The following is a 12978-nucleotide window of genomic DNA, read 5'->3' as shown; positions in this document are numbered from 1 at the left end:
ATGTTAAAGTTGGAGCAAACAAACAAACACACAAACCAACCAACAGACAGGACAAAAACAATATGTCCCCCACTATACTGATGGGGGACATAAAAAGTTTAGATTTAAGACTAGACTTTTAAGGTAACTCAATATAACTGGTCACGATGCTTAAGATATTATATCACTCTTAACAGTCTTTTTTCTTAAATAAAACAATGAACTAAATAAATACTATAAAAAAAATACACAAAATAAAATAAGTCATAGCAATTTCAAATTTAACTTGCTTAAGAAACCATTCATGAGTTGGATGAGAATAGTTTGGGATAGGAAAACATGTTATTATGTGTCTTAAATTTCCAGATTTTCATGACTTAAACCCAACATCAAAACCACTTGATTAGGGACTTTACACCAAATGTGAAACCCTGTCACCAGTCTATCTAACATCTCTAACCCCTAAGGGATATCTGTTGGCATAGAAGTTTAATCATCTGAAATCCACCCTCTTCTCTACTCTTCAAAAGGAGGTATTTATGTCACATACCAGATATGATGGGTTAGGCACAATATTTTAGCAAATAGGCTAATCTCCACTAAAAACTTGTACAATATTAAATGATAACCAGCAATTATGTTGACAGGCCATATCTGTATTAGGTAATTTTCTACAACAGATCCCAGTCAGTATGTCTGGTCCATGCAATTGATGACACTCCATTACTCTGCAAAGGATTCATATTGATCCATTTGTATGGGACATTGAACGATTTATTTTTCTTTCATTCATAATAAATACTCTAGATATTTATACCAAGATCAAAAACGTTCAACCAAATTTTGTTAATAGCTTATGAAAACATTTTGAGGAAAATTTGTTCTGAAATATCTTGCAGTAAAATGAATGAGACAGTAATTTAATATCTGCACTTAGGTCATTCTTTTAACTAAATAATTTCATAACAAAATATAAGTTGTACACACTTATGCCTGAACACTCAAGTATACCACAAAATAATGGCTTCAATGTACCATCTTAGAAAGAAACGTCATAAAATTCCAGGCATCTTAGGTTTGTTTGTAGAAGAAACAGCACCAAAGTGTTTTGTAACACGCCAAATGTATTCTATATTATAATACCAAAGAGAACTAAAAACCACAAAGATTAGGAAAAAAGCACCAAATAAGGAATATTTGCTGCAAATTTAGTAAACCATGGGCTTGAATCAATAACAAGGCAAACATTGAGAGCAAATCATTTGAGACAGCAACATCTGTTTTTCTAAATGGATGTCTGTATAAATTGATAAAAGGTTAGCGAATAAATTGAATGGTTGGCTGGGGAGACCATTTTTGACGTGATTTGATTTTTTTGCAGATTAAAGGACTTTCCTTTGAAAGCTGTTACGAAAGTCAAACAAACCATTTTGTTCCTTGATTACAAATTAGGAAAAGGAAATGTATGAACATGATTAGTCATCTCTCAGCCATATTTTTGGGGTGTGTTGCAACAGTTCTTTAATGTTACCTGGTGGCCATGCAGAATTATCAAACATTAAAAAGATATGTTTATGCTTTTATTCATCTTCAATATTATCATTACAATCAATCTTAATATCGACCTGTTCAGAGCATGTCATTTTACATCTGGTAAAAAACTAAATTATGGAGCCATCATATATTAAACATCTTATCAGAGCAAATCAGACCAGACCAGATCATAATTATGACTATCATCTAAAATCATATTCCAATTTGATAACCATCATGTTTCTGAAGATACCTGTAAAATCTCATTTATCAAAAAAAGGAAGTGCCAGTCTAAATAGGGATTCTGGGTAGTTTCAAAACTGAGCTGTGAACAGGAAGTTGTGCACCCCACATCCTCAAATTCCACTAAGCAGAAAGACAAAACAGAGCATTTGAAGGGATTTCTCCTAAATAAGTTTACAAATTGGTAATGTCAATTTGCCTACAGAAGAATCCATAGTTCTTATTGCATACAATACATTAGAGTCCATTAGCATCGACTTTTGACATTAATCATCAGGAATCTTTTCTGAAACATGGACCTTCAACAAAATTTAAGGTTTTTGTACTTGATGACTTATGACAATTTACATATCTTTTAATCTAAAAACCAAATAAAAGATACTTTTAATGTGAAAACACAAGACTTATGTAGTGCAAAATATTCAAAGAATTAAAATGAGCTAAATCATTATAATAATAAAACACCCTTGGCATTGCCAATAAAGGGCAGTACCTACAAAATAATTACACAATAAATTTCTTCATAACTTCATAAACTTAAATACTTCATGACTGTACTTTCTAAATGCAGATGCATGCTTTCATCAATTCAATGTGTCTAGACTAAAACCAAAAATAGACAAACTTTAAAAACAAGAGGGCAATAATGGTCTAGCAGCGCTCACCTGAGTTCAAGGGACACCAATTGTTGAAGTCTTGACCTAGGTTTTTACCTCCACTTAAGCAAGATTCAAACATGACCTTGATTTAGTAATGATAAACATTTTGACCAAGTTTCATCAAGATTAAGTTATAATAGTGGCTTCCAAAGAGGTAAAATGGGTTTTCCAAAATTTGACCTGGTGACCTTCTTTTTCGACACAAGTGAACCATATGCAAACTTGGACTAGCTGTTGTCAATATAAACATTCTGACAAAAATGTATTGTGAGTGATTCATTGATGTGGCCACTAGATTAGTAACAAGGTTTGTCAAAAATTTAAAATTTAACCTATAGTGACCTAGATTTGTTATGCACATGATCATCTGCCACAGGTGTTCACAGTTTCATCTTTTTAAGGGCATATAAACAGTCCTGAATTATGTACCAAAAGAAAAACTCAAACTATGTTGTGATATAAAGTATGCAACCTCAATAATATTCCATATATCTACTGCTTATGCAAATGATGACATTCAGAGGCCTATGTTCCTAAATGCTAAACTCTTCTGAGTCAACTTGCTGCAAATCAAAGCCCCAATTTGTTCTATTCAATTAGCATACTAATATACTGCAAAGCATTGATGCAGCCTAGTTTCTGAACAAACTGAAAGAGCAAATTTTTACTAAACAGGCAAGCATACAATTTACGCAATTACCAACCCAAGTAACAACATAGGTAGCGGTTATGAAACAAAATTACGTATGATTATCTCAAAACATATTTCCACAAATATTTTTAACCAAGACAGCATGCCAAAATTGAATGACTAATAGTTTATTTCAATATCGAGGTTTGGCGCATTTAACATAGATCAGGATTAAATATTAGTCACTTCCAGCTTATGTACCATATATTGTACTGTCTCTTGCAAAGATATGTTGCGCACTTTACATGAACACGGCCTAAACTGACTCTATGGCTTAATTTGAAATGTATTCCAAGTTTCTGTTGATTAATACTGCCAAAGACAACAAAGAAATAACTATTTTTTAAATCAAGGCAAGTTTTCACATTGTTATAAATTACCATTTTAAAATATTTTACAAATTAAAGTCAACTATCACACCATTATCACAAGGGTGGTAAACTTAAATTCATTATAGTATTTTTAACATTGTAATGAGATACAGATTTAATATATTTTTTCAAATAACAGTCGACAATAAAACCATTAACACAAGGGTGGTATATTTAATTCACATTCACTATACCATTTAGCTTAAATTGGCTCAAGAAGGATGAAGAACATTACAGTATTTCTTGAAAATCTTACTTGCCCCAAACGGACAAACCATTTTTTCGCATAAAAGATAAGTGGACTTAGCAAAAAATCTTACTATCATGGAGTTCAAAAGCTCTCCAAGCTCTCTGTATAAACAGACCGGCTATCATTTGTATCCACATCTAATCTTTTCATACTGACTTTGATAAATAAATTCTATATTAGATAATATCAGACTCTGGTAGACTAAAGTTCACGGTTATCACTTATTTTAGGAGAGATTCATTCAAACGATAGGCTTGAAACATTTATTTTATGATTAAGAACACCACTCCACACATGCAAGACATAGAGATAGTAGGGTAACATATTTTGGGAGCCAGCTGCGATAGTAGGGTGCGATAGTAACTGTCGAACACATGGTGATAGTTGGGCATGATCTTTTATTCATTTCCTCAACAGGTGATGCAGTGTGGGTTGTAAAACACAATATTTTAATGCCACTATGACATCAAACAGACACTGTTTCCTGACAGAAACATATTTTATTTTTCAAAGAAGCAAATTAGTCTGCAAGAAGTTCTACAGCTTGGAGTCCAATTGGCAATACTGATACCAAATCAACATAAAGGTTACATTTATAGCAATTTCATACAAATGCAAAATTCAGAGTTGCAGAACTCAAGTAAAACATATTTAATTACTCAAAAGCACCAACTAGTACTTTACTAAATCTATTATAAATAGATATGTCCACAGGGTGTCCATACAAATTAAATGCACATACTAAAAAAGAGGCTTTTCTGCACAGCATAATTTTATCACTATTTACTACTACAGATTTTCTGTCAAGAGTACAATAAAACAAATTGCTTCTATCCAAACAAGGGCTGTTTGTTAAACATGCATGCCCCCCATATAGGCTGTCAGTTGTAGTGGCAGCCATTGTGTGAATATGTTTTTTGGCTCTGTGACCTTGACCTTTGACCTAGTGACCTGAAAATCAATAGGGGTCATCTGCCAGTCATGATCAATATACCTATGAAGTTTCATGATCCTAGGCGTAAGCTTTCTTGTGTTATCATCCGGAAACCATTTTACTGTGTCAAGTCACCATGACCTTTGACCTAGTGACCTGAAAGTCAATTGGGGTCATCTGCGAGTCATGATCAATGTACCTATAAAGTTTCATGATCCTAGGCATAAGCGTTCTTGAGTTATCATCCGGAAACCATTTTACTATTTCGGGTCACCATGACCTTGACCTTTGACCTAGTGACCTCAAAATCAATATGGGTCATCTTCGAGTCATGATCAATGTACCTATGAAGTTTCATGATCCTAGACCTAAGCGTTCTTGAGTTATCATCCGGAAACCATCTGGTGGACGGACATACAGACCGACATGAGCAAAACAATATACCCCCTCTTCTTCGAAGGGGGGCATACAAATGTGTGGATATTCTTTTTACCCCATCTATTAATATGTTCAATGCAAAATAAGGTCGAATTAATACAAAAGTCATGTCCGCCTTATAATGAAGTCAGCACTGTTCTTACGAAGAGCATAAATTGGCAAGATTGTACAATCATGGAGGTTGGTCTTGAACAGGATAATTTTATCACATTTAATTACTGCACATTTTCGGCCCACAGCAAAATAACATGAATAAACAATATCCAAGAAATGTACCAAGGGAGTGCATAAATTGACCAGATCTTTGTCGATAGTGTTTGGTAACAGAAATGTACATACAGAGTGCATAAGTTTACCAGATCTTTGTTGATAACGTTCGGTAACAGAAATGTTCTTACGGAGTGCATAAATTGACCAGATTTTTGTCGATAGTGTTCGGTAACAGAAATGTACAAACAGAGTGCATAAATTGACCAGATCTTTGTCGATAACGTAACAGAAATGTACTTACGGAGTGCATAAGTTGACCAGATCTTTGTCGGTAGTGTTGGGGTTCAATCCCCGGATGTAGAGGTTGGTCTTGCTGAGCTGGTCCCCGGACTGGCTGCCGGCGCTCGACTGGGACGTGTTTGGACTTGCGGCAGGCATACTGCGCGGGGTATACGTCTGCAAAGACACAAGAGACAAGTGTCAAACATGAAAAAGGCAGATGAGATAAAAGGATAAAGTACAAAAGTACAAAATACGTCTGCAAAGAAATGACTGATAAAGATAAGAGAGTCAAGTATGCAAATAAAAAATAAGATAAAAGTATCAAGTACAAAGAGACTTAACAAATTAAGCTAAAACAAAAGACATTTTTCTACATCTTTTTCTTCATAAAACATCATACAACAGCAAAAATGAGAGTGGTTTTTATAATTTTTTCCGATAATTTCGCAAAAAGAGAGCAAGCCCAGCTAAATATGAAAGATAATAGCAATAAAAAATACATCAGTGCACGGCCGTTAATCACGCGCGCCACCTCTTTTTTGCGATGCATTAATAAATGAGCCAATGCAACTTCCGAGGTGGCGCTCAGGCCCGGATGTTTTGAAATTTCGTGGACAACTCTACAGGGTGATTAGGTTAAATATGTTTGTACAACATATTTCGCAGTATTTTTTAAAATCGGGCAATGTAGTGCGATTCAGCGAAGATTGAGTCGTCTAAAAATGTTCAGACACGTGCATTCTCAACCCATTTAAAAACGTGAGAACCTTTATAAGCTGTGGCATGGTGGAGTTTAAAAAGCATTTCGATGAGTTTTTCATGCGTGATGAGAAAATATCCATCCAATTAAATAGCCAACAGCATCAAACGATTGCGTACAACATACATTAGATGCTGCATGCACAAAAATATTGGCTTCTTGCCGACGTAGTAGATAATTTTGCAGTTTTCCAAAAGAGATGGAGCCAATGCTTAGGAGGTGGCGCTAATGATAGGAGGTGGCGCCAATGCAGGATGTTATCAATTAACAGTCGTATCGCAATGACATTATCACATGACGTAGATTTGATGGATAATGATATTTGTTATATTAAATTTATTTTTCAACGTACATACAAAGGCCCAAATATTTACAGAACATAAACTCAATATGTAATAAATATAATGTAGTTTTTTTAAATATATAAGTGATCAACTCAATTAAGAAGTCACCAACATAAATGAAACTTATTGTACGGTGTATACCAACAATTTGTAATACTCAATCAAACCAATAACTTAATGTTCAATATTATCAAAATAATTCATCGACATCAATATTTGTTTACAGTATGAAAGTTCACGAAATAAGTATAAGATAACACTTCTTCTTGAAACTATGATTTGTGGCCGTTAATCCAAATGCTTAATTTACTAAAAGACCAAGGTCAACACATCTTAATTAGGCTCAGTTATGTTGTTTTTCCCAACTATTAACTCCAAAAAATGAAGATAGCTCGGTCTTTTTCCGTTAACATATTTGTATAAATCATGTTAAATGTTGTTATCTTACAAAGACGATCGTTTAAAACCATCAATACATCATTAGAAAACTATTTTTTCTAATTAAAACGCACGCGACTCAAATGTGCTGAAGTAGTCAACTTACAAAATAGAATAGTAGTCCTGTAAACATAATAGAAACCCTAACATAAAATGTGTCACTGTTAAATAGCTATAAATGTGCATTGGCGCCACCTCCTACTCTGTAAATAATGTAAGTTCTGTAAGCGTAATAGAAACCCAAAGACCTATAGATTACAATTGTAATCTATAGGTCTTTGAGAAACCATAGCATAAAATAGTTCACTTCAAATTAGCTATAAATGTGCATTGGCGCCACCTCCTAATCTGAGCGCCACCTCCTTGGCATTGGCTCCATCTCTTTTTGAAAAATATATATTTGTCTATTAGATCGGCTAGAAGCCGACGTTTTTGTGCACGCACTAACTTGTACAGGTTCAAAGCAATCGTTTTATGTAATGGGCGATTTAATTGGCAGGGAATTTGCTCGTCACACAGGCAAAAGACATCGATTTGCATTTACGAATTCTACCATGCCACAACTTATAATTGTCCGCACGTTTCCAAATGGGTTGTGATTGAATGTTTCTGTACATTTTTAGATGAATTTATAATCGCTGAATCGCACTACATTGGCCGATTTGTTAAAATACTGCGAAATGTCTTGAAAATCATATTAAACCTAATCACCCTGTTAACTTATCCGTTAAATTTCAAAACATCCGGGCCCGAGCGCCACCTCGGAAGTTGCATTGGCTCATTTATTAATGCATCTCAAAAAAGAGGTGGCGCGCGTGTTTAACGGCCGTGCAGTGGTGTAGTCAAATTGGGATGTTGCACATTCATCAAACACTACTTAATGACAAATTAACATATTAGAACAAGCATAAAAATCAATAGTTGTATAACTCCACACTAACTGATTTACAATTATATATTGGAGGACACCAGGATCTATATTTTAAATTTTGACCCCCACCCACATTTCTGTCACTTGCTTTTAAACTTTTCAATATTTTGCCCATAAAATTTTTATTAATAGTCAAGACGTCGTCTCTTTTTACTGCCTACATTTACTGCTGTCAACATGTGACCACTCAAATGGAGACATACATTTCAGGTTTATTTCAGTCTTATCTAAATTTATTTATTACCTACATAACTTTGACCATGTACTTGACAGCTAAGACACGTTTATTCAAGTCAAGAAAATGGGCATCTACTTCACTCAAACCTTGTATGTAAGGCACATACGTCAAAACAAAAACTTAAAATTCAATATTTGGGTCATTAATTAATCTGAGACGGGTTTCAATCTGAAACACTGAAACAACAGTGAACATGTGCATAAAAAGACACGTAAAAATGAACCACATAACAACAATATTAAAGAAATTTGCAAACAAAATGGCAACAAAACAACAACAACAGAACACTACATAACACCCAAGTACCTGAAATTCTGTACTAAATCCAACAATATTACTCTACATCCAAAACTAACAAGTAACAACCCACAAGTGCTTCACCAGAATCACATGAGTTATTAATAACTGTGAGCAATGACTGCATAAAATACAACATGTAGCCCCAACCCAATAGCAATGTTTCTCTATCTCTCTCTCACTCTGTTATGAATCAACTTGAACAAGCTAACTGGCAAAGAGTCCAGGCCTGTTTAGGGACTTCGGGTTTTCCCTGGAATTAGGATTTTAAATGTTTGATTTAAGAGTGCATTTAGCTACCATTTGTGAATGTAATTTCACAGTGCATCTAGTTATGATTTTAAAGTGTAATTTTAGAGAGCATCTATTTACGATTTTTGAATGTATTTTTAGAGTGCATCAACATGTAGTTACAATTTTTCAATGTAATTTTTAAGTGCATCTAGTTACAATTTTTCAATGTAATTTTAGAGTGCATCTATATACAATTTCGACCGTAATTTCATAGTGCACCATTTAAAATAATTTAAAAAAAAACACAACAACAGTTGTTTAAAAAAAATAATTTTGATACAATCTTGTATCATAGTTGGAGTTTTACTTAAAACTTTTGTTGTCTTGATGCATTTGTTAATTGGTACTGTTATTTATTTAAACTAGACAGTGATTATAGCTCTGAAAGTTATAATTTGTGTGTGGCAGTGGATACATTTTTCAAGCTTACATTTGTTTGTGTGTTTTTCCATAGTTTGTCTTGATAAGCTTGACAGCGAACAAAAAGTCTTTAATGCCACAAACATTTACACATTCACTACACGCAATTGCAGAACCGTAAAAACAACCCTCTAAAAAACCAGCATCAAAGTAAAGTGCTAGCATGCTCTTTCAAGATAACATGCTAATATCTATGAAACATCTGACATGCTATGGTTGAAAGAACTGATAGACATTAAAATAGTACACGCTTTGCATTTTTCAGTACTTTAACCCTTACAGTGCGGGAACCGAGTTGTGAAGGCCTTTGCAAACAGTTTGGATCCAGATGAGACGCCACAGAACGAGACTCAACTTCTTAAAACTAGGTCCAAAATGTAACAAGTGTGACAGTGAAAATGATACAGTTTTATGTACATGTTCATAATTTTCCAGCCATAAGGTTGGAGAAGATATAAAGAAATACAGTTTTTTAAAGGCTAAAAAATAGTAACTCTTCCTAGGTATTTGTTTTATGAATATTATAAACCACTCTTTGCGTCTTTATATAAATCGCCATCTACAGAAATTTAAGTGACGTTACATTTTACTCTACAATCATATACCATTTATATTCATATCAAGTTAATATTCATGAAAAAAACACATACTGAAAACGAAATTTCATACATACATTTGTATATATACTTCTATTTACTGATTATGTGAACTCGAAATGTGACTTAAATAAATTCAAATACTTAGGTGAAACTAGCCCCTGGAACACGGTAGACATTTTTCTTACCATTAGCATGTCCCACAGTAGATTCTCCATAACTCTGCACAGTATAATTAATGAATTTTCCCTTCAATTAAAGAAATATTCCGCACAATTCTCAAATCATAAATAACAAAATCCTGTAATCCGTTTGTATTATTGCAACGAAAAAACTACAACAACAACAAATTAAATATCCTACCGAAAAAAAGTCATAAACTACAAAATTTTGAGGCGAAAACAAAAGCACACTTTTATAATCAAAACCTCTCTCTGACAGGTCTAGATTCACAATAAATGTCTAAATGTTACAAACCACCACATTATGCTGGGCAACAATACTGTTTGACAGCAACCATTTTTTACTACCAGCTCAGTCTGCCTCCAAATTTGACACCGTTTTGCCTCAGGGACTCCAAACAAACAATAACGGGACATTTCGAAACACCCTTTTAATTAATGGACTTGCATTCAAGGCAACATAGAATGGAGGCCGTATACTTATCCGTATACTTATCCGACTGTAGTTGATGTTTTGTTAGGTAAGGTCCTTTTGTATTTTTTAATAGTGGCTATTCTTGTTTAATGTTTGTTGCCTAGAGTACAATATCAGTGTCAATCAGGAGACAACAATAATCGGGGCTAAATCTGCCATTTTCCACAAAAGTCAATAGCTACAAATTAAAATTTGCCTAAATAAAGGTCAATTTTGTCTAAAACTTTTTTAACATAAACTGACCCATAAAAGAGCAAAATAAAGAAGAATTTTGCAAAAGTGGTTACAATTTCCCCCCAAGAAAATATTGAGCCAGGGGAAGTCCTGATAATCATGTCCTTAGGAAACCGTTTGTTGAATGCATTCAATTAACATGACTGATGTTTTTAAAAAAATACTTTGCAAAGATTTATTTTGCATGATAAAATAGTCTTAGTTGACGTGGTCAAATTTGAAAATTAAAAGTACACAATATACAAGCTGAAGAAAGCTTAATCAGGGACAAGTTACTTTCCCCTTTCATGGTATTTTTTTCGTTTACAGGGAGTGTCTTAGAATAATTAAAGTATACGCAGAAACTATAGTTCCTAATTTGCATATGCTGACTGCACAGGCTTATATCGGACCACCATTTACACGCCTGCATTAAACCCCGTTTTTCCGGGGAAAGACTCATATAGATGATATAGAGAATACTAGGTCAGTGCCGAATAAAGCAAAGTTTATTTTGCGAGGCTTAGAAAATCTGAACCACGAGCCTTGGCGAGTGGTTCAGATTTTTGTGCCGAGCAAAATAAACTTTACTTTATTCGGCACCGACCTAGTATTCGATTTATCCCATCAATTTTCTTAGGTCGTAAATTATTTCTTAAAAAAAAAGGAAAAGGAAAATCAAACTACACGGAAAATCCCAAAGTTATTTTAAGCAAACATTATTTTAATTGTGCCGAGCCTAATGCATTACAAAAAGATCAGTAGCTAACCTGTTTTTCTGTTTATCATACCTCTATGTCCCCTATTTTTAAGAAATAATGAAAAAAAACACACTTAACAACATCAGCTTTAGCGTGAAAGAACATGCATTGTGTCGTATGACGTGTTAATAATGACGTCACGAGTACGCGCACTTAATATTTGTAAATAATGTTTTTTTGCTTTTTGAGTTGCATTATGTGTTAAAAATATATTACATCTTGGTATCAAATTGTTTGTTTTGTTGAATCTGATTCGATTTTACTAAAAATGATTACTTTATAGTTGATTCCGAGTAATATGACCATTCTCCGCCGCGCGTGACAGCTATATTTTAGCAGTGCCGAAATAGAGGAAAATTTATTCCACAGTGGTTTATTTCGACAATGCAGGTCTGATGATGGGATAAAAAGGAATACTAAAATGTTAAGCCATTACTGACCAGAGTATTATGATTTTTCTCTGACATTTTCAAAATAGCTATCTTTTTGACCTATCGTTGATGGGACATTTTCGGCCCGAAATCAGTTTTTGGGACGCTTTTAACTTGAAATCAATGCAAAAATCAGCGCAAATGTTTCAAATACATTGTCATTGTTGTTGTTGATTGTATAGCCTTCGGCTTTTTTAGTGGATGATAAAGGAAATGATTGCTATGGAAAGAATAAAACAACAGGAACTTATAACTTAACAGATTTATAGACATCATGTTTTTTTATCTAACAGGTTTTGTGTGTGTGTGTGCATTTGATGATTTCCTGCTGCACAGTTTTGGTCGCCATTATTGACTCAACATATTCAATTGGTTTTATGATAAAAATGTGATAAATGTTCAAGTAAAAATTTCCACACATCAAGCTAAGAACAAAAAGGGTAGCAACAAAAATGTGAAACTTACAGGTTGGTATTTTAAACATCATTTTAAAACTGATGTGCATTAAATAAATCAAAATTCAAACTAATTAATTGCTTCAATATGCAGAATTAAGTAATTAAATAACTCTTATTTTACAATGAAAGTACCAAACATGGTGGTTTGTGTTTCTCCTGCACTGAAGTTTTAACTACGACAACCAAATAAGAGGTTGTTTCCGATTTAAAAGCTATGCCCAAATGACTAATTCACAAGTGAATGTCACTGTACGACAGTTAATTGTTCACAGTAATTTAAGAACATAATTTTGACATTTTACATCGGTTTCATGAATTTCAATCGAAGCGCCATTTTGCCTTAATTATGCCAAATTATAAGTTAATGCAGCGATTGAACATTCAATATCTCTACATAAGATACTTTGCATTAGGAAAGTCACATGCAATAGTTTCCGGTTTGATCAGGTTGCCTGTTTAAAATAATTTATTTAAGTAGCGTAAAAACTGTCTCCTATATCGCAAGCAGAACATCATCTGCCAAGTGTCTGTAAATACCAGCATGAGTGGG

General features: G+C 33.7%; 1 protein-coding gene across 25 annotated transcripts in view; it reads right to left on the bottom strand.

Annotated features, from left to right (window-relative positions):
- Positions 1 to 12978, bottom strand: part of LOC127856000 (RNA-binding motif, single-stranded-interacting protein 2-like) — a 247648-nt gene that overhangs the window by 40014 nt on the left and 194656 nt on the right. For 23 of the 25 annotated variants that reach the window (XM_052391948.1, XM_052391950.1, XM_052391951.1 and 20 more), the window contains one exon: positions 5610 to 5764. In XM_052391948.1, coding sequence (XP_052247908.1) covers positions 5610 to 5764 — 155 coding nt within the window. Of the gene's footprint in view, positions 1 to 5609; positions 5765 to 8607; positions 8763 to 10096; positions 10169 to 12978 lie in introns of those variants that run through there. The other 2 variants (XM_052391957.1, XM_052391963.1) reach the window with 2 other exon arrangements.

This window comes from Dreissena polymorpha, chromosome 13 (assembly GCF_020536995.1).
Source record: "Dreissena polymorpha isolate Duluth1 chromosome 13, UMN_Dpol_1.0, whole genome shotgun sequence".
Taxonomy (NCBI): domain Eukaryota; kingdom Metazoa; phylum Mollusca; class Bivalvia; order Myida; family Dreissenidae; genus Dreissena; species Dreissena polymorpha.
This window is presented reverse-complemented; position numbering and strand designations above follow the sequence as displayed.